Raw genomic sequence first — 22,535 nt, 5'->3', positions numbered from 1 at the left:
AACCTGGTAAGACCAAGTATCGTTCTCCCAAAGGACTCACGACCTAGACAGTTGTGTGGTTTGTTGATTAGCTAAGACTTGTAAAACTGATTAATTAAGATTTAAATGCAAATACTCAAAAGTAAATATGTATGCATGGATTGATCAATGGTAAGAAGAAACTAAACACGTGAATTGAAATATATGGATGATTATGTTGTTGGGGTTTATCAATTTCATCATTATCTACTCTCATTTATTCGGGAATTCATCTTTCTTCATTAATTGTTAATGCCACTTTCTAAATTACCTTAAACCCGATGTCTCGGCGAAGAAAGCCTAATCATAATCACTAGTTTACAATGTCTTGTCTCCCTAGCAATTAATCATGCATTATAGTGAACAGAAGCTTAAAGGCAACCAACCATCATACTCCTATGTCTAGTTTATACTACTATTCGGAGAGATTTCCCAGATCTAGATTTCCCCGTATGTGTCCATATCGACAAAATCAATGATCATGACATCGAATGAGTTAAACAATGCATGCTTTGAGCAAAGAGGAAAAACCCTAACAATTAATGAAAGAAAGCATGTATCTTAAAGAATATTTTGAAGAACAAATTTCATACATGCGAGTTTCAAAAGGATTACATTGATTCCCCAACAACAATAAAGTTTTAGTTCACCATATTCATGGTGAAGCTAGATGAAATACAATGAAAGAATGAAAGATAGAACCCTAGAAAGTTTAGAAAGGAGCCTTAGCATCCAAAATCCTCCTCCAAGGGGTGAAAGAGTGTGTTTCTACTTCGTCCCAGCCAAAGATACTTGACCTAGGTTAAGTAAAACCTTATGTACTATTCTAAAAATTACAGAAAAGTGAGCCCAAGCCCATCAGAATGCCGCTCAGCGGTAAGTGCGTGACATCTATTATGCCCCTCAGCTGCAGTTTTTCCCCTCAACGGTGACTGCGGGTCTTCAAAGTGCCGCTCAGCGGTAAATGACGCTGAGCGGTACTTGTGGCTTCTTCCTTTTTTTGCACTTTTTCTTCCTTTTCTGAATCCAACTCTTAGCTTCTTCACTTCTTTCACTCAATTCATCTAAAAGACCTGCAAAAACAAGGAAATCAAGCATAAAACCTGTCCAACTCTCTTATTTCCAAAAACATAAGCAAAAGCATGATTTCAAGCTAGTTTATAAGTCATAAAGTTGATTCATGTGACATTGTGATGGTAGAGTGTAAGAGTGTCACCTTATTATACACCTTTGAGTTGAGTGAAACACTTTTAAGTGCTTGAGTGAAACACTATCTTTGGTGAGGAATAGTTCCATGCACTTTATGATAACATTCTTGCTTGGTTATTGATTATTCATAAGAATAGCATTTGTTGGATAATATGTGATTATGTGAACACCAAAGCATGTGTGCATCTTGACTGAATTCTTTTTTATGAGCGCATTTGAGTAATTTCTTGTCTTGAAAGAAAGAGTTTTTGAATGTGGTGAACCATTGTATGGATTAGTGGAAGATTGAGTTACATCTTGTTTTCTTGAGGACAAGCAAAGTTCTAAGTTTGGGGTTGTGATAACGGTTGAAAAACCGTTATTTTTATACTTAATTTTGATAATCAATCAACCCTTTTTGACTTAGAAACTTGCTTTAACTCATGTTTTTGCTTTAGTTTTGTGAATAAGAGAGTTGAACGTGAATTTAATGGTTTTGTGCTAGATTCCGTTGATTTTGTAGGTTATTGGATTGATTTGAAAGAAGAGTTAAAGTACCGAATGGTTGGAATGCAGAAAAGTCAATCAAAAACTAGAACAGTCGACCAGTCAACCAGAAAAGTCAACAAGTCAACCAGAAAAGTCAACCAGTCAACCAAAAAAGTCAAATAGTCAACTAAAATGCAGAAAAGTCAACCAGAGTACAGAAAAAGTTGCGCTGAGCGGTAATTACTGTTGAGCGGCATTTTTGAAGTGCTAAAATCACCGCTGAGCGCCAAATTCCGCTGAGCGCCAATTTAAGTGGGCTTGGACCTATTTTCTGTTATTCTTATGGGCTTGGACTTGTTTTATGTTATTTTTATGTTCTATTTAAGGACTTGCACGTCCTAGGTTTTGTATCTTTTGATGGCTTGAGCATAGAAACACATTTTTCACCCCTTGGGGGTAGATTTGGAGATGGTGATGGCTCTCCTCTTCTCTTTCTACGATTTTCTATCTCTTCCATTTTTTCATTCCATTGCTCATCTAGTTCTTCCATGACGACGGAGAACTAAACCTTATTTGTTTTTGGGAAAGATGTAACCTCTTAAACTCTCATGTATTGAATTGATTCTTTATTATATATGCTTTACTTCATTAATTGTTAGGGTTTTTCGTCTACACTCTATGCATGCTTTGTTTAACTCATTCAATTGCATGATCATTGATTTTGTCGATATGGACACATACGGGGAAATCTAGATCTGAGGAAATTCTCCCAAAAGTAGTATTGCCTAGACTTAGGATATGAGGGTTGGTTACCTTTAAGCTTCTGTGCGAATGTAATGCATGATTAATTGCTAGGGAGACAAGACATTGTGAACTAGTAATTAGGAGTAGGCTTTCTTCACCGAGACATCGGGTTTAAGGTAAATTAGAAAGTGGAATTAACATTAATGAAGAAGATGAATTCATATATGCATGAGAGTAAATTAGGTGAAATCTAAACCCAACAACAATATCATCAACTTCATCCATTCATTCTTGTGTTTAGCCTCAATTGATCAAATTGCTTTCATGTTTATTTTATTGCATTTGCATCCAAAAACCCCAAAATTTGTTCTTTAGAGTCTTAATTAGTTGAGTAATCACATAATTGTTTCGTGTCGTGACTCTCTTGGGAAACGATACTTGGTCATACCATTTATTATTACTTGATACGATTCGGTACACTTGCCGAGGTCTTAACAAGTTTTTGACTCCGTTTTTTGGGATTAAAAATTTATTTATCAGGTGCAGAATAGGAGGCTATTGATGGAGAGAAAGGTGGGACTAATACCCACCATGGCACCTGAATTTGGAAGAGAAATGGAAAGATGGCAGTGGGAGAACTTGGCTTCTTATCCATCACCTGCTAATATAACTATGGTGAAGGAGTTTTATACCAATGCAAGATCTTTTGGTGGTAGTTATGAGGATTATACAAGCTATGTGAGAGGGAGAAGAATACCTTATGATGCTGCTACAATTAACAATTTTCTTGGTGTTGAATGGTCAGGAGAGCAGTGTCAGTTTGCTCTAGCCATGGGGGAGGATGATAACAGTTGAAAAACTGTTATTTTCATGCTTAAAATTGACACTAAAAGCAACCTTTACACTTAGAAACTAGCTTGAAATCATGCTTTTACCAATATTTTCAGAAATAAGAGAGCTGGACAGGTTTATGCTTGATTTCAGTGTTTTTGTGCAGGTTTTAAGGTGAATTTGGTGAAAGAAGTGAAGAAGGAGAGAGATGAAATCAGATAAGACATCAAAAAGTGCAAAAAGAGAAGCCGCAACTGCCGCTCAGCGGCAGTTTACCGCTGAGCGGCACTCAGGCAGTCACGCTGGCTCCGCTGAGGGGTGAAATGGCCGCTGAGGGGAGAAAACAAAGTCACGCACTCACCGCTGAGCGGTATTTTACCGCTGAGCGGCACTTTAATGGTCTTGGACTTGACTTTTTGTAATTTACGAATGATATATAAGCTTTAGGGTTTCCTAGGGTTAGGCATCTTTGGCAGAAACGAGGCAAACACTCTCTCTTCCACCCCTTTGAAGGAGGATCTTGGATGCTCAGGCTACCTCTTCACCTTTTTAGGGTTTATTCTTTCATTCTTTCATTGTAATTCATCTAGGTTCACCATGAATATGGTGAACTAAACCTTGTATGTTTGTTGGGGAATCAATGTAATCTTATGAAGCTCTCATATATGGAATCTGTTTGTTACATCTTTTAATTAAGATTTATGCTTTCTTTCATCATTAGTTAGGGTTTTTCCTCTTTGCTTAATGCTTGCATTGTTTAACTCATTCGATGCATGATTATTGGTTTTGTCGATACGGGAACGTACGGGGAAGTCTAGATCCGGGGAATTTCTCCCAATATGATATTGGTTGTCGTTAAGCTCCTGCACTTATGAATTGATCATTAGGAATGCTAGGAATTGTATGAACTCGTGATTAGGGAGAAGCCTTCTAGAAAGGTACTTTAGAGAGTGGCATTAACAATGATGATTTGAATGTTGAATTCCTAAAATATATGAGAGTGGATAAGATGAAATTGACCCCCAACAACATATTCATTAATATATTCCATTGAAAGTGTGTGTCTTTTGTTTTAGCCATTGATCAAAACTTCATGCATACATGTTTATTTTCTGTCTTGCATATTAAACTTCAAATATTTCGTCTTTAAGTCTTAGCTAATCAAGAAATCACATAACTAAACTAGGCCGTGAGTCCTTTGGGAAGAACGATACTTGCTCTTACCAAGTTTATTACTTGAACGATTCGGTCATACTTGCCGATTGAAAAACAAGTTTGTGACATCATATTTTGCTGCTCATAAAATTGTCCATCAAGTTTTTGGCGCCGTTGCCGGGGACTCTGGTTTAACTGGTTAATTTGTGTGATTATTGATTATCTTTGACTTGTTTTTGAATTTTTAATTTAAATTTCGAATTTTTATTTTCTATTTATATTTTTGAGTTTTTATTTTATTTTATTTTATTTTATTTTTTTGGTTATTATTTTATTTTATTTTATTTTATTTTATTTTTCTGTTTTTATTTTTCTGTTTTCTGTTTTTATTTCATCTTCTTATCTCTGATCTTATATCTTCTTTTATATCTTTTTGTGCTAACAATTGTTTTTAGGGTTTTGTGCCTAATGTCTGCAGAATGCAATTTGGTTAAGAATTTAACCATATGGGCACTCAATTCTACCAAAGTAATCTCAACCACTGGTGGGAACCTCACTCAAGCATGGATCAAAGCCAATTTTGGCAAGCTGCTGGACAATTTGAGAACCAACCACAACAACAATGACAGCAACAACCCTTTCTATCAGGAAGTTTGGATAGGTTGGAGGACACCCTTCAACGATTTTTGAAAAATTCCGACTCTACTCAGAAAAGCATTGAAGAATCATGTAAAAGAATGGAGATGCAACTTCGTTACATCAATCAGAGATTGAATGATGACGTTAATACTGAAGTTAACCTTAAGGAGGAAGGGCAAGGCATTATCACTGAAAGTGACAAGATTCTTGATGAGGGAAAATTAGAGGGAGATGAGGAAAGGGTAGAGAGAAAAGAGAAAGAAGAGTTGAGTGAGAAAGATAAAGATGAAGAAAAAGAAAAAGAAGTGGTTGAGAGAGAAGAGAGAAATAAAATTTGTGTGAAAATAAAGAAGTTGAGGAGAAAAAGAGAAGGGAAGAAAAAAATAAAAGAAAAGAAAAAGAGAAAATTTGGGGAGAGAAAGCGTAAGAAAAAGAAGATGAGAGGAAAGAAGAAGGAATCATATGAAAAATCCCATCCTCATCTAAAGAAGAATCATAGGAAGGAAAAGAAATTTAAGTGCTTTATGGAAATCTTCAAGAAATTGGAGATTAAAGTTCCTATGATTGAGACACTGCAACAGGTTCCTGGTTTGATTAAATTTCTAAAGAAGTTCAGTAGAAAGAAGAAGAAAAAGAAGAAGGAACTTGAGCTTTACTGGGTCAAGCTAATGACGTTAAAAGAGCGCTTGCTGGGAGGCAACCCAGTGATTTAAAAACTTTTGATTTTGATTTTGGTTTTGTAACTTTTAATCTGTGGACATTATTTTTGTAAATATTTTGTTGGATATAGCATCTACTGAAGGATGCTAGGTGGTTAAGTATCTACTGAAGGATACTCAGTTTGTAACACCTACTGATGGGTGTTGGTAAGAAAATTTTGCACCTACTGATAGGTGTTGGTAAGTTTGTTACACCTACTGATGGGTGTTGGTGGATTTTGGGTCAGGCTCGTGACGTTAAACAAGCGCTACCTGGGAGGCAACCCAGTTGATTGAATGTTTCTTTTTGTTTGTTTTAGTTGCATAATAGGGTTTGCATAAGCATTTTCAAACATTGAATTGCAGGGAACCAATGAGGAACATGTTAGGAGGCACGTAGGTTAAGAAAAGAAGGAGAAGAGCACATCACGAAAGTGCCGCTGAGCGGTAACTTACCGCTGAGCGGTACTCGCGCAGAATGGGCTTTAGTTCCCCTTAGCGGGACCCGAGCCCATTAGGGTATTTTTATACCCCAAGCTACATTTTAGGGTTTCTTTCCAGGCTTTTCTCTGCACAAACACTTCCACACACCTTCTCCTAGGTTTTCCACATCTTTTCACTCTTTCCTCTTAAGAAAATATCTCTTCCACTCACTTTTTCACTAGTGTGCCATCAAAGTTTGGGGTTGGAAGAGAGCATTCTAGCTTGGAAGCATTCTCATTGCATCTAGTATCTCCACCCAAGTAAGTAAAAAGCATTTTGTTCATTCTAGGGTTCTTGAATTTGAATATGATTGTCAAAGCATGAATATTTAGGGGTTTTGATTTCTATGCATGATTTGATGATATAGTTGATGTTTGAACCGATTAAACTGCATGATTATGAACTGGAAAACTGAAAATTGCATTTGGGTGGAGTTAGGAAAGTTTTAAAACAAGATTTTCAAAAATCTGCAGAGTTACCGCTGAGGGGTAAAACTACCGCTGAGCGGCACTCTGCCAGATTTGGTATTTTTGGTTTTTTGTGATTTGGACTATGGCACTGGTGGCGCTGAGGGGAAATTCTGGCCCTCAGCGGTGGTTTATCATCGAAAGGAGTTGTGTTCTATGTTTTACTAATGATTAACATCATGTTCTATGGTTGTGTATTTATATGTAGGAATGGCATCCTCTTCAGGAAAGAGATTGAAAACCATGGCAACCAAGAGAAAGGAAAAGGAACCAGAGCAACCCCAATCTAGCAGGTTCCTCTCTAGGAAACATGAGAAGCACTTTAGGGTGGTTCAGGACAGGAGACTTCTGATGGAGAGAAAGGTTGGAATGATACCTAACTTTGCTCCTCAATTTGGAGAGCAAGTGTTAGGGAATGATTGGGGAAAGCTAGCCACTTATCCTGCACCTGCCAACATAGCTGTAGTAAAGGAATTTTACACCAATGCAAAGAAGATTGGTGATTATCCAGCTGAGAATTATTTGGGCTATGTCAGAGGCCATGCTATCAGGTATGATCCTGATTCTATCAACAACTTCCTGGATACTGTGTGGGCTGGTGAGCAATGCCAGTTTGCTCTTTGCATGGAGGAAGGTGCTGATTATGAGGATGTGGAGAGAGTGTTGTGTATACCTGGAGGACACTTCCAAAGAAATAGATCTGGCTCAGTGGTTAACATTAGGAGGACGGATTTGACTCCTCTTGCAAAGTATTGGATGGCATTTTCTCATGCCAACATTCAGCCATGTTCACATGTGTCAGATATTACTCTCAGCAGGGCACTATTCATCTACTGTGCTATCAGAAATTTAAATGTTAATATTGGGCAGGTGATAGCTGATGAAATTAGTGTATGTGCTAACACCTCAAACAACAAAGCACCACTAGGACATCCTTCTTTGATTACTCACCTTTGCAAGCTAGCTGGGGTGGATACTTCTGTTCCACCATTTGAGAGGCCAAGAAAAGCTATTGATGAGGCCTATTACAGACAGTACTGTGGAGGTGAGGATGCTGCTCAGCCAGTTCCACCACGCCGTGCTCGCAGAGAGAGAGGGCCAGCACAGAGCCAGACATCTGCTGAGACACATGAAGCAGAACCATTCCAGATGAGGGACATGTATATGTCTCTTATAGGTGCTCAGTTGCAGTCCATTCACAGAGGGCAGGTGGTCACTGCTGAGATGATAGTGGGGATGTATGATACACCTCCAGCCCACAGGTGGACTATGGATGAATTCCATAATGTAGTAGCTTGGCCAGAAGAACCAGTGCATGGAGGAGGAGCTGGAGCAGCTGAAGCTTCAGCTAGAGATATGGAAGAAGATGAAGCTGATGAGGAGGATGCATTTGAAGATGATGAAGATGAGGAGGAAGAAGAAGATACAGAGGACAGCTCAGACTGATGATGAGCTGAGATAGCATTTACTGATGAATGCTATCATATGATTATGCGTTTGTGGTTTAAGTTTTCTAAACTTATTTATTATTTGTTTTAGATTAGGGTTTGATGTACTCTATTGGAAACCTGGTTTGTTATGATGGTTTGCTATTAACTGTGATTGTGTGATAAGTAATGCTTGATGATGATTAGTGATTGATTGATGTTGAGATAGATGTGCACATTAAAATGCTTATACAGGTGATTCACAAGCTTTGTGAACAAATGCAGGATATCATGATTATGATTGTGAAATTAAGCAGGATGTGTATGTCAAATGTGAATGAGCTTATATGTGAGGTTTTGAGCTCCAGAGTTTTTGGTATGATTGAATGCTATTACTTTGAAAGCATGAATGACTTTGCTCAGGTTTTCTATGATTGAATCAATTGCTTGTTTTGCTTCATGTGATCAAGGCGGTTTGTTGGAACCCTTTTATTGGCCAAATTCATAAAGTTAGCCCACTAAAAGAGAACACTTTGTGTTCTATCCTTTGAACCCTTAGCCTTGAACATACACTGAAAACCCTTGATTGAAAATCTTTACCTTGAGTTAAGTAGAAGATCTTGTGTGGTATTGTTAAATGTTCAAGTTTGGGGTTGTTGGGAAAACATGAAAAAGGAAAAGCATTGAGCTAAGAGCTAAAAAAGTAAGAATATGCAAAGAAAAAAGAAAAAAGAAAAGAAAAAAAAAAGAGAAGCAAAGCTCAATGCAAATGCAAAGGCAAGTTGGGAAGAATAAGAATAATTGTGTTGTTATGACTCTCTTAACTCAAGGATTTTGTGATCCAGAAAAACCAATTTTCTTGTTAGCCAAGCCACATTATAAGCCATTGAAAAGTCCTTGTGATATGCATGCTTGTGAATGTTTTTGATTGTGGTAAAATGAAAGGCAAAGTTGATTCATGTAACATTGTGATAGTAGAGTGAATGAGTGATTACCTTTTATACACTTGTGTGTTGAGTGAAACACTTTATCTAGTGAGGAAATACTCCATTAGCACATGAACATCCATGCTTAATTGATTGATCATTCATGAAAAATAGCATTTGTTGGAATTTAAATGACTTTGTGAACACTAAAGCATGTGCACATCTTGATTGAACTCTTGGTCATAAGTTTGATTGAAGTTTTTACTTATCATTGAAAAGAAGATTTTAGAATGAGTGAATCATCATATGAATTGGTGGAAGATGGAGTTACATCTTGTTTGCTTGAGGACAAGCAAAGTTCTAAGTTTGGGGTTGTGATAACAGTTGAAAAATTGTTATTTTCATGCTTAAAATTGACACTAAAAGCAACCTTTACACTTAGAAACTAGCTTGAAATCATGCTTTTACCAATATTTTCAGAAATAAGAGAGCTGGACAGGTTTATGCTTGATTTCAGTGTTTTTGTGCAGGTTTTAAGGTGAATTTGGTGAAAGAAGTGAAGAAGGAGAGAGATGAAATCAGATAAGACATCAAAAAGTGCAAAAAGAGAAGCCGCAACTGCCGCTCAGCGGCAATTTACCGTTGAGCGGCACTCAGGCAATCACGCTGGCTCCGCTGAGGGGTGAAATGGCCGCTGAGGGGAGAAAACAAAGTCACGCACTCACCGCTGAGCGGTATTTTACCGCTGAGCGGCACTTTAATGGGCTTGGACTTGACTTTTTGTAATTTACGAATGATATATAAGCTTTAGGGTTTCCTAGGGTTAGGCATCTTTGGCAGAAACGAGGCAAACACTCTCTCTTCCACCCCTTTGAAGGAGGATCTTGGATGCTCAGGCTACCTCTTCACCTTTTTAGGGTTTATTCTTTCATTCTTTCATTGTAATTCATCTAGGTTCACCATGAATATGGTGAACTAAACCTTGTATGTTTGTTGGGGAATCAATGTAATCTTATGAAGCTCTCATATATGGAATCTGTTTGTTACATCTTTTAATTAAGATTTATGCTTTCTTTCATCATTAGTTAGGGTTTTTCCTCTTTGCTTAATGCTTGCATTGTTTAACTCATTCGATGCATGATTATTGGTTTTGTCGATACGGGAACGTACGGGGAAGTCTAGATCCGGGGAATTTCTCCCAATATGATATTGGTTGTCGTTAAGCTCCTGCACTTATGAACTGATCATTAGGAATGCTAGGAATTGTATGAACTCGTGATTGGGGAGAAGCCTTCTAGAAAGGTACTTTAGAGAGTGGCATTAACAATGATGATTTGAATGTTGAATTCCTAAAATATATGAGAGTGGATAAGATGAAATTGACCCCCAACAACATATTCATTAATATATTCCATTGAAAGTGTGTGTCTTTTGTTTTAGCCATTGATCAAAACTTCATGCATACATGTTTATTTTCTGTCTTGCATATTAAACTTCAAATATTTCGTCTTTAAGTCTTAGCTAATCAAGAAATCACATAACTAAACTAGGCCGTGAGTCCTTTGGGAAGAACGATACTTGGTCTTACCAAGTTTATTACTTGAACGATTCGGTCATACTTGCCGATTGAAAAACAAGTTTGTGACATCATATTTTGGTGCTCATAAATTTGTCCATCAACTTACTAAAGCTCTTTTACTCACATCATTCTAACACAATCAAGACATTGCCATTATGTTTTATTAACCAATCACCATTCATTTACAAACTTAGTGTCATGGTACACACATCATATGAACCATACCAAAAACATAATGTGATTCATACCAAATTTGATAGCTTAAATTCCAAATTTGTCTAACATCTATTTACTCCAACAATTTAGTAAACCATTTAATCATTTTAATTCAAACATCAAGTTATTTACTGATCTCCTTAATATGCACCACATGCTTTCAATTTTAAAGAGGTATTACTTACTTAATATCTAAGCCTTATTTTATTTTATTCTTATTAAAACTTTGTGTCTTCCATTTCTCATGTTTAAACATTAACTCAACGACAAATAGATTAATCATGGCTCATTCTATGTTGAAAAAATAGATTTCAGAATTAAATTAGACCAAGACAAGGCTTGACACTTTGGAACGTGATCAAGAGAGAAAGTTATATGGTAGAACCAAGTAACATTAAGAACTCTATACTTACGGAAGGCATGCGGCTTTTACAAGCTAAAAGCATTACTGCACAAGAAGAAAATTCATGGATTATAAGTCTTAATATGGGTTTGTAAACCATTCTTATCTCACCTAAACATTTCATCAAACACATTCTATACACTCTCATTTCATAACAATCATCAACATTTATATTCAATCTCATTACTTTTTATGAAGTGAAGTAGGACAGATGACACAAAATTGGAAAATGGAGTGCAAAATTCCCTAACAAAGTCAACAAGAAAAAACCACAAAAAGAGAGACACAATCTAGCAAAAATTACAAAACCCACAATTAAAAAAAAAATTACTAGCACACTCAATCAAAAAACCAAAACCCAGCATGCGCAACCCAACACAACACCCACAATCCAACCAAGAAACACAATCTGCAAAAACCCTAAACGAAAATAAATAATATATTGTGAGAGAAGAAAACGGATTCAAAACAACTCACAATGTTAAGCCTGGAACTTGACTTCGATGGCTTTCGCCTCAATGAGGGATGACAAAGGAGACTGAAGTCGCTGCTTTCACATTTACAATTGGAGCACGAGAGAGAAACAAATATTGGACACACATGAGAACACTGGTATACTGGACAGAGATTAGGGATTTTTATGCAAAAAAAACCAACTCATAACATTTCAAAACACTTTTCCTTTTTTTTTTCAAATTTACCTTAATGAATATTCAAATTATTGGAACTGTCATTTGAGTGTCAAAGTATTATTATTGTTTTCCTTAACATGACTCACCTGATTTATTTTTACACTTAGAACTATTTTCAACCATTCTTAACAATCCAACGCTGATGAAATCTTTAATTAAGATTTTACTGAACCATTTTATTATCATAGAACTTTAGGGATGTATAGTATTGACTAAGCTACATCCCAATATTACACTCACTAAACTAATAAAATTAATGAAGTTAGTCTATAACATTTGAATTTGTTCTGCCACAATCTATCAGTTTGAGTTTTTATATCAACTTAAAGGTAACAATTCAGAGATGCTAACGAACCCTACAATGAATGAAATGCGTAATTCTTTTATTTCAATCAGTAAACGAAGTATGCAATACATAAGATCTGCAGAGCTTTAAGAAAAAATAAAGAAAAAAAGTGTATGTGCAAAGAAAACCAAAATGCTGGCTCCAATTTACAGAACGAGTGTGAAGAAACGGTCCCATTAACTCAAAAAGCAATTGGGACAACATCTTATTAAAAAACCACCCTCCCTTTTCATTGTCTTCCTTTGCCTGGCTTCTCTGTATCCTTCCAAAGCTTCTTTCTGCATAGGAAGGCCTTCTCTTGTTTCTGTGCTATTCTATTGATGGCCGAAAGTCTCAACATTTTGGAAGATCATTTGGTGGGGGTATCAATGATTCATTAGGACCTTTTCCATTGTCCACCAAGAATGCCATCTTTAACCCCCATGTTGTATGCACCTCGAAATGGCAGTGCAAGAACCACACTCCTGTCAAATATATGAAACTAGTTCAAGTTAATATGAACAGATTAGCACTGCATGCTTTTGACATCATTATACTCAAATATTCATCAAGACTTTTTACCTGGATTATCTGCTCTGAATCTGAAAGCAACCCATCCTCCAGTTGGCACTCCGATTGTGTTCCTCTCAACAGGATCTACAAGGTTAAAGTTACTTGCATCTGTTTTGGGATCATAGTTTCCTACACCTGAGCCAACAACAAAGAAATTGAACCCATGAAGATGAATTGGGTGGCTCTCGGGAGCAATGACTCCAGTATCCTGCAAAACAACCTGAACTGTCGAGTTGAATGGTAGCCTGTAAACCTTTGTGCCATTTGTGGTCTGGGAACTCGCAGCCGCCGGAGTCGCTGTGTAGTTGTAAACTTGAGGAGGGTTTCCAGGGAAATCAGTGGTGAACACCCCCTGAGTGTTGAAGTAATGCGCTTGAAGCAATGCAGTGGTTGGCATCACAAATGTCACATTATTGACAGCAGCCACCACTCTACTCCCATTTCCAGCTTTGCAAGATGGACAAGGGTTAATCCCCAATCCAACAGTGAAGAGAAGTGAGTGATCAACTGTTAATGGAACATTTGCAGGGTATTTCTTGGAATTAAGGCTTTTTAGAGCCTTGGTGAAATTGTTAGCAACTTGTGTGGCATTTCTTGGAGGAGGTGTGATGAGAACTGTAGGAGTGGTGGCGAGAGTTCCAGTATAGTGCAAAGTGGCTGTAGCAGTCAAATTATCCACAGCTACCACTGGAGAATCCATGAAAGTAGAGGCTACAATTGTGTATTTACCAGAATTTTGGTCAGTGGTTAAAAGGGCATTGGTGGTTTGGCCAGGGGCCACTAAAAGAGTGTCACTCTTAAAAGGTTTTACATATGAGGCATCAACTTCAACCACAGTGAGTAAATGGCCAGCAATTTTGAAAAAAAGCTCCTCATTGAGTGCAGCGTTGATGATTCTCAATAGGTAGGTCTTGCCACTTTCCACAGGAAGCTTGTACACATCTGCTTATATTTTATATTCAACCAAGAAGGGAAATCAAGCATAACTGTAGTTAGTACTTGAGGAAAAATGAAAACCATATATACACTTAAGAAATCATAGAAGTGAAAAGTAGCACAACTTATGTACCCTGTGTGGAACAATTGGCCACAGACACAGTCCCTGGAAGTCCATTAATGGTGTGAGCATCTGAGACATTTGGTGCTAATCCTGACTTGAGAGCTTCATTGATAACATCTTCGGTATCAGATTTCCACCATTCTCCTACAGTTTATCACCATAATGAATTATAATTTTAAATGGTTATGTTGAGGACTAATCAACATCAGTGAAGGAAAATATAAATGAGTGGAGGGCACTGGCTAAAGATTTTGATTTCACCTAATATTACCACCAACTCTTTATCTGGTTTGGGGAAAGGGTATGGCACACCAAGCTTTGGCAAGATAACTATGGCACCATGGAGAGTTGACCTTAGCCAATTAACATGAGCGTGCCAAAGAAGTGTTCCTCTTTGTCCTGTAAGGGTGAAGTTGTACACATATGATTGTCCTGGAAGAATTGGGCATTGTGTGATATATGCAGGCCCATCAGCCCAACCAGTTCTTATTTGTCTCACACCATGCCTGCCCAGATGGTTACAGTCTTCCAGTTAGCATTCAATATTTTGCTTAGTATTGGCTAAAGTTAATTTGTATATTTTTTATGATGATACTCTCAAATCATAAGTTTAGTGAATAGTATAGAAGACTGTATATTAGTGTTAAGTTTAGAGAGACTCTCTATCATATGTTATAAATGGTGATTAGACTTAATTATCTAAAGGTTTTCTGTTATTCCATTTTTTAGGTTCTATACATGAAGAACCATACGTGTATGACATTGTATCTACATAAAATCTTCATCCAATTGAATATAGTTTCTTTTTTTCAATCTTATCATTGTGTTTTCTTTGTTCTGATTGTATCTAACCCATGCCGACATTTACCATAAAGGTTTTTTCTATTTTTTTTTTCTGCACAGTACTTCTTGGGTCTAAATTGAAGCAATAAAATGAAGTCTCACCAATGGATAGTGACATTGTGGTTGACAAGGTTTCTTACTTTGACCAGCACTGTATCATCTTCCCTGGCATAAAGAGTGGGTCCTGGGAACTTCCCATTAACGGTGACAATGGGTTTGCTTGAACATAGTCTAGTGGTATTCTTCAGCACCACCTGCACCCATTACCAAAGTAAAGTTTAAGTCCTTCACCACTTGCCTTGAGTAAAATTTTACAGTGGTTGGAACAAGAGACTAATTTAGATCTATATCTTCCAATTATGTATTATACATGCATGACTGAAATTTAGGTGAAAATTTTAGCTAAGATTTACTCAGAATCAATTTATGCACATATCTAATAGCTGAATAAAGCATATATATTATATTGTTATTAAGCTCCTGCACTGTAAAAAAACATGAAACCATGCATGTCCCCTACGAGGCAAGGAAAGAATACTATAATGGCATACTTACATTGAATTTGTAGTGCCTCACTTTGCAGTCAATCAAAGGAGGAACAATGCAAGCAATGAAAATCAAAATTCTAACCCAAGAGTCCATTTTGTCCAGTCTTCACAGCCCTAGCTCCTGACTCTTGCGTTAAATAACTTATATTTGTCTTATAACTTATTATGTGCTTAAGTGCATTCATGCATGACTTTCTAAGGCACCCTTATATAGGCTGAAATTGCTTCCTCCTGGTTCTTCTTGTTTGGTTTTTAGGTGAATGATGGAGGCATATACTTGGAAACTAAGGCTTGGCTCAGGGGGAAAGAGAAAGGAGAAAATCATGTTAACTCATTATTTCTTGCATGTCACATAAAGTTTTGCAATGGAAATCCTTGTATGTTCTTCTGGAAGTTTTTTCTGATAAATACAGCTCCTGGAGGTATTTAGTTGATTGGTTGTATTCTGAGGTTCAAATATTTTTTTTTCCTTTTGTCCCATTAATTAATAAATGTTAAGCTAAAAAGTTGTTAACCAATTACTATATAGAAAGCTTGTTACTCTCGCAAAACCATTCGCCATTTTGGGCTGAATACCAAGCCTTGTATATCTGCAGCTGCACGCTGAATCCTGAAGTTATGCAGAATTTAACAGAAATGTTTTTATTCTTTTATTTGGTGAACTATAACTAGCATTGAGTCATATTAGAATTGTAATACAAATTTTTGAATAATTTATAATTTATTGAGAATAATATGCGTATATTTTTAGTTAAGATTATTGATTAAACTTGTATTGTTTATTGTATTTTGACTTTTCAATTCTTATACCTTATTCTAATTTTTTTATGTGACATATATAATTTGCTAATACAATGCAATTACTCATTAATACCATTAGTTGCTTCTGTTCACTCCTAATTTAAGTTTCAATATTAATTCATTACCACAAAAAATGATTTTTGTTATTTTTTTATGTAAGAGGAAACTTTGACGTCATATAGAGACATCAAATTGAAAAACAGACATTCAAGAAGGTCAGTTTGAAAGTCCGACCTCTTTTAACAACGGTTACCCCAATACATTGACATCATTTTAAATTAAAATTGGGTAACAATTTGGTGTTTGTTAACTAACAGACGTCAAATACTATTTTTTTTAAAAAAAATTGTTTATATTTATAATTTACTCTAACCTAAAAAGTAGAAAATATTTCAGGATAACTTAGAGAGTTGACCCGCACAAATTATATATAAAAACTAAAGTCATTAATACAAAAATGTAACCACATTAACATTAAGGCCTTGTTCACTTGAGTGGATTTGAGGGAGAATAATTGAGGGGATTTGAGAGGATTTGAAAATAAATTTTTTTGTTGTTTATTTGAGTCAATTTAGAGGTAAGTAAGAATGGATTTGGAAGTAAAGTTTGTGAGAATTAGTGTAGGATTTGATTGACGTGACAGATTAAAAAAATTTACTTCAAAATTCAATCTCATTTACCTCCAAATTCACTCAAATAATCAATAAAAAAATTTATTTTCAAATCCTCTCAAATCCCCTCAATTACTCTCCCTCAAATCCACTCAAGTGAACAAGGCCTAAGTTATCGAAACTAAAACTATTAAGACAAAACTAAAACTTTAATAATCAAAATCTTGTCCTAGATAGTTTTCAAGCAAAGCCCTAATGCTATTGTGATCCTAACTATATCGTTATAGTAGATACGTTGTTCACTCTTGTCTTATTTTCTTTATAGTATCATCCATTATAGGTAATAGATTCTTGAACTGCAGAAAAAATAACGCAACTTCATTATGTATGAATAATAATATTTAAAGTTTAATGTGATTTTTAATATGTGAAATATATATATATATATATATATATATATATATATAATCTTTGTCCAATCATCCTAATTATAGCTCAAATGATTGTTTTTATCTAAGACATGACGTAATAGTCTTATTCTCATGAATCTTTCTGCTTCTTATACTAAACATGACAAAATAATTACGTATCAAAGTCAGAAATTGACATGCGAAAATTAATAATTTTAAGATGAATGAGTTCCAACCTTTGGATATAATACTTGAATTTTTTTTACTCTGCCACAACTCTAATTAAATTGAAAACATAAGTTAATATTAATATAACTAAGTGATTATATAAATAAAAATGTAACACTTACATTTGTAACATGGAAAGAATTTTTTATGCCTTGTATATGCAGTTTTTTTACCATGCTTTAATTAAATATAACTTGTGTTTCCTTCACAAATAAAACATACAAAATGACCTTTAATTAATATTATATCTACTTAAGTTTCAATATGTCAAGAAATTATTTATGGTGTAAAACAACATTACATGCAAACAAAATGTTTATGGACAATATGAATCGAACACATCGATGTTTTTTTTCCATAACATTTTCAAATCATCAATAAACGATTTCAAGTACACATCAATGTCATTTCCAAGTTGTCTAGGACCTAATATCATCATAGACAATATCATATATTTTCTCTTCAAGCATAACAAAGGAGATAGATTGTAAATCATCAATAAAACTGACCATGAACTATTTTTGCTATTTAAGTCTGCATAAGGATTCATACTATTTATAGCAAGTCCAGGTCTTAAAATTTTTGGCTTTACACCAAATTCTGAAAATGTTTCATCAATCTTCTTCCATTGTAGAGAATCAACTCGATGTCAAAGAAAATTGTCACACTTTCTTCCATCAATGTACCATTTCAGGTTCTTCATATCTTTGTTAATGGTAAACAATCAATTCAATTAAGGTATTTTAGGCAAAAACCACACCACCATAGCAGGTGGATTATCTTTGTCTTTATCACCACTATTTCTATCAATTTTCTTTTTAAACTATGATAAACCACATGTTGGGGGCATGCATGCCTCTTTTGTATTCCAAACCAATTAGACAAAGAATTTTCTTCGTCTCGTAATTACCAATATGTAATGTGTTATTTTCTAGAAGTATCTCCTTCAACAACTTCAATAATTTTTTGAAACTTTTATCAGTCCATATACTCCTTGCTTTTAAACTGGACAATTTCAAAGTTGTTGACAGTTGTGTAAGTTAGTAATATGATCACGTCCAAGAAAGAGTACGATCTTTTCTGAATTTGAATTTTCAAGGGGCACAATAAAAATAAATCAAAGAATAACGCGAAATAAGACAAAGATGAGGACACCACAATATAGCAGATTGATAACTCAAGTAAAGATTCGCCACAAAGATATTTACCTTAATATGGTGTTCCACTTTCTCATTTCTACCCAATGTAGGGCTTATATTCACACTTGGATTCCCAATAATCTTCCCCTCAAGGGTAAGTTCCTTCCACATTGATACATTTCCCCTCTAGTGAAAACATTATTCCAACTGCAAGTACTCCTTCATATCATCGATCATCTTAATGGGACACACTTACCTAGAAGTTTTGCTAGAAAGACTTTCGATACATGAACTATATTGTAGTCGTTTGAATCGATTACAAAAACTAACTTGTTTTGCAAAATCTTCTGTTAAATATCATATTTATTATTCTGAAAAGACTTTATCTCATATTTCATTACTAGTTCCTACTTAACATATTCATCTCTATGCATAGCCTCAACAAAATTACACTTATATTTTCAACCGGAGACTGTCATCAAACTTGTTATTTTACTTAAAAACATCACCGATAAGTTTTTATGTTGGTATTTTTTTACAGACGTTACATTAGTGATCTTATAACCTTTTTTATTAACCATGTTAGAATATATTGATTTCAATAGTATTCTATATTTTTTTGGGTTTGAGTACAATTGTATTATCACGAAAATTGCTCCTTTTTTTCTTTTATATTTTTTTTACATTTATATTTAACAAATGGACTATGAATCAGTGAAAAACATGGCACTATATATTTTCAATTTAAAACTTTTATAGTAATAGTTTTGTAAGTCTTTCTTTTTATACATGAGAATTCTAATCATAACACCAACAAACATAAAAATATTCTGTACTTTTATCTTCTAGAAAGTGTTTTCTCCTTCTAAGTGACTTGTTTCTATTAGCAACTAATTTACTTCACCTATCAATAACTTACAGTATAGTAATATATTGCAATATAGTTATTTATAACTGAAAATGAAACTACTAAAAACTTCAAACTCAATCCTTTTATAAATTGGGCAAGTGTGATTAGTAATAAATATACACATAATAATAATATTTTTTATAATAAATAGATATTAGATATACACAAAATAATATTAACAAAATTAATTCATTTTATATTTAATAAACAAAACAAATAACACTACATAGAAAAATAAATTACTCAGTTATATCTTTATTTCAAGTAATAACATTAGTATTTGTATTTAAAAATATTTTTGTTTTTTTATATATTGAAATAACTTAAAACATATAGAGGAAAATAATAATTAAATAAAAAATGCTTCAAATTTATTTACTTAAAATACGGCTATACTTAATGAAATAAAAGTATATAAGAATAATTTATTTAAAATAATAAACAGAATGTGTGGGCGGGCGTTTAAGTTTTACTAGTCATATTTTATTTAATAATATATTTTTAATATCTGTGTAATCATGATAATAATAACAAATATAAAGATGATAAAGTTAATGATATAAACAAAAAAAAAATGTGAATGTGATAACGATTGTAACAATAATGTGATTATCTCCTTGTTATAATGATAATGATAGTAGAAATGATATGTATGAGGTGAAAATGACAACAATAAACTTGATGGTATTAATTGTAAAAAGGGCAGTGGTGGTATCAACAATGGTTATAACATGGTAAATAGAAAAGATCGATTATCCAGTTCCTTTAATGCAGTTTTTACTTAAATAAAAAAAAAAATACACTGCACAAACATAATAAGTGATAAAATAATACGAAACAATTAACTATTATGTTTGGTATTATTATGTATTTTACTTAAAGTATAACAGAATGATTATCATATCTTATATTGTATAGTATCAGAATTTAACTTTACTATTATTATTATTATTATAAATGTAAATGGTGATTATTAATGAGTAAAGATATGATTAATGCGAAGGAACTAGAAGATGGTTACTTATGTGGGAATGCTTAGATCACAAATTAGAGCGTAGTTGAGAAATGGCTTTCAGAAAGCAGATTGTATGAAATGTAAACATCATCAACTGTTGTTCAAACCAATAATCTATGTTTTGGGAAGTAAAAGCTCTGACACCTTTTTCAGCTTCTTTTTCCATCTTTTTTGTTTGGGTATGTAACTGACAAACACAAATGTCACACATTGGTTTACTCAGTAATTAATTAGTAAAGTTAAAGAAAGATGATAATTATGAATTTAGATTTATGGTCAACAACTAGTAGGTGCTTTAATCTTTGAATATCTAAGATTGATTGCAGATAAAGTCTTAACCAAAAACATGAAAAGATGGAGCATCTCTTTTTCTTTTTCATAATTTATGATATATTTTATTTGATGTAGAAACTGAAACTTTTCAAATGCTTTCTTTAATGAATGTAAAATATTTCATTATTTTACAACTCTTTTTACATACATTTAGAATAATTTTGTCTTACTACAATGATCGGGAAAGAAAGGTGGTTGGGATAGCTGGTTTTCTGTAACATTTCTAAGAACATGACCAAATATTTCTTAGTTGTTTCATAGTTTTGAAAGTTAAAATACCTGTTCTAGAAGCAAATTATTTTGGGACCTTATTTGTGTAATTGAATGAATTCTTTTTGTAATTTTCAAAAAGTTATGTTGTATTAATTTCAATTGAAGTTATTTATTTTTAAATTTTTGTTTGGATAAAATAATCAAGCTTCTTTATTTTAAAAATTTTGTGTTTTAGTAAAACAGTTGAATATCTTCCAGGCTAAAATAATTTGTTATGATTGAAACGGACATGCTGTTTTTTATTAAAAGAACATCTTGTTTTGATAAAAAAAAAAACCTTCAATGTAAACTTTTTGTATTTAAATGACCATCAGATCGAATATTGGATACCGCCTACTGACATTCTTGGGTGTTTCAATCTACATCTCCAACCATTTCATCCTCCACCCTCAATTTTCATAAATACTTTCTAATTAATAGACGTGGTTATACATTAAAATTGATTTGTTGAGAATTTCTTTATGTGCACTAAATGAAACCTTCAAAACGTTGAATATAATGTTTCAAAAATCTGCATCTCATTTAACCTCTGTTGAGTGTTTGCACCACATGCACCCCATTTTTTGAGAGATTCACTACTGTAAAAACAGTGTATAATGTCACGCGTTTAACGTCTAACCACTGAATAACTAAACGTTAAAAATGACCAATGACATTTTTGTAAATAATGCAATTGTAGAACGTCGAAGTCTCATTCAATTCGACGTTCTATGATAGTAATTATTTAAACCAACGTGTCATTTTCTTCTTTCTTTTAAACCACCAATAGTACGTTGAATCTGGTAGGGCTTCAACGTAATATTTGTCGGTCAGAAGCCAAAGAGTCACCTTTTTAATTTTTTTTTCTTTTAAACAACAAATAATACGTGGAATTCTGTAAGGGCTTCGTATTATTTGTCAGCCAAAAGTTTTCCCTTTTAATTTGAGTGAGAGATGGAAAATTCATTCACTTTATCTTAGCGCGCGAGACCCTCTTCTCTTCTCAAACTTTTCTCGAACGAAGTTTGATGACCATCACATGTAATCTTTCTTTCATTTGATACAAATGCATGTTAATTAACTACTTTATGTATAATTTTCATTTGTTTTGACCGATTATTTTCGTGTTCTTGTCTTTCATAAGCGCATTCTGTTTTCTCTCTCACTGGTGGAAACACTTTATTTCGATGAACCCACCTTTTGAAGGTTAGTTTTCGTTTTTGTTTTGAAGAACTTATTTGTTGAACTTGTTTGTTGTTGTTTTTTGTTGAACTTGTTTGTTGTTGTTATTTGCTTGAACTTGTTTGTTGTTGTTTGATTGAACTTGTTTGTTATTATTGTTTGTTGTTGATACTATACTACACGTTCATAGTTCATGCTTTATAAAATACCAAAAACTGAAATTTGTTGTTTTTCTGCTTTTTAGGTCTCGTAGAATTGTAAAAAAGATCACAATTAATTAAAAAAACAAAAAAATTGCTTAACGTCGAATATTAACAAAATTTGATGTCAATTTGATTAACGTCGAATTT

At 34.0% G+C, this 22,535-nt stretch overlaps 1 protein-coding gene across 1 annotated transcript; it reads right to left on the bottom strand.

The window, feature by feature from the left end:
• Positions 1-12,317: 12,317 nt before the first annotated feature.
• On the bottom strand, positions 12,318-15,477 carry LOC108328114 (laccase-4). Its single transcript, XM_017561919.2, has 6 exons — positions 15,312-15,477; positions 14,859-15,010; positions 14,175-14,419; positions 13,923-14,057; positions 12,863-13,795; positions 12,318-12,765 (listed from the first exon to the last, which is right to left on the bottom strand). The coding sequence occupies exons 1-6, from the start codon at positions 15,396-15,398 to the stop codon at positions 12,635-12,637; spliced, it is 1,683 nt and encodes a 560-aa protein (XP_017417408.1). The 5' UTR covers positions 15,399-15,477; the 3' UTR covers positions 12,318-12,634.
• Between the last annotated feature and the right edge of the window lie 7,058 nt (positions 15,478-22,535).

The sequence above is a fragment of the Vigna angularis genome, chromosome 2 (assembly GCF_016808095.1).
Source record: "Vigna angularis cultivar LongXiaoDou No.4 chromosome 2, ASM1680809v1, whole genome shotgun sequence".
Lineage (NCBI taxonomy): Eukaryota > Viridiplantae > Streptophyta > Magnoliopsida > Fabales > Fabaceae > Vigna > Vigna angularis.
The sequence above is the reverse complement of the archived record's forward strand: the minus strand, read 5'-3'. Positions and strand labels throughout refer to the sequence as shown.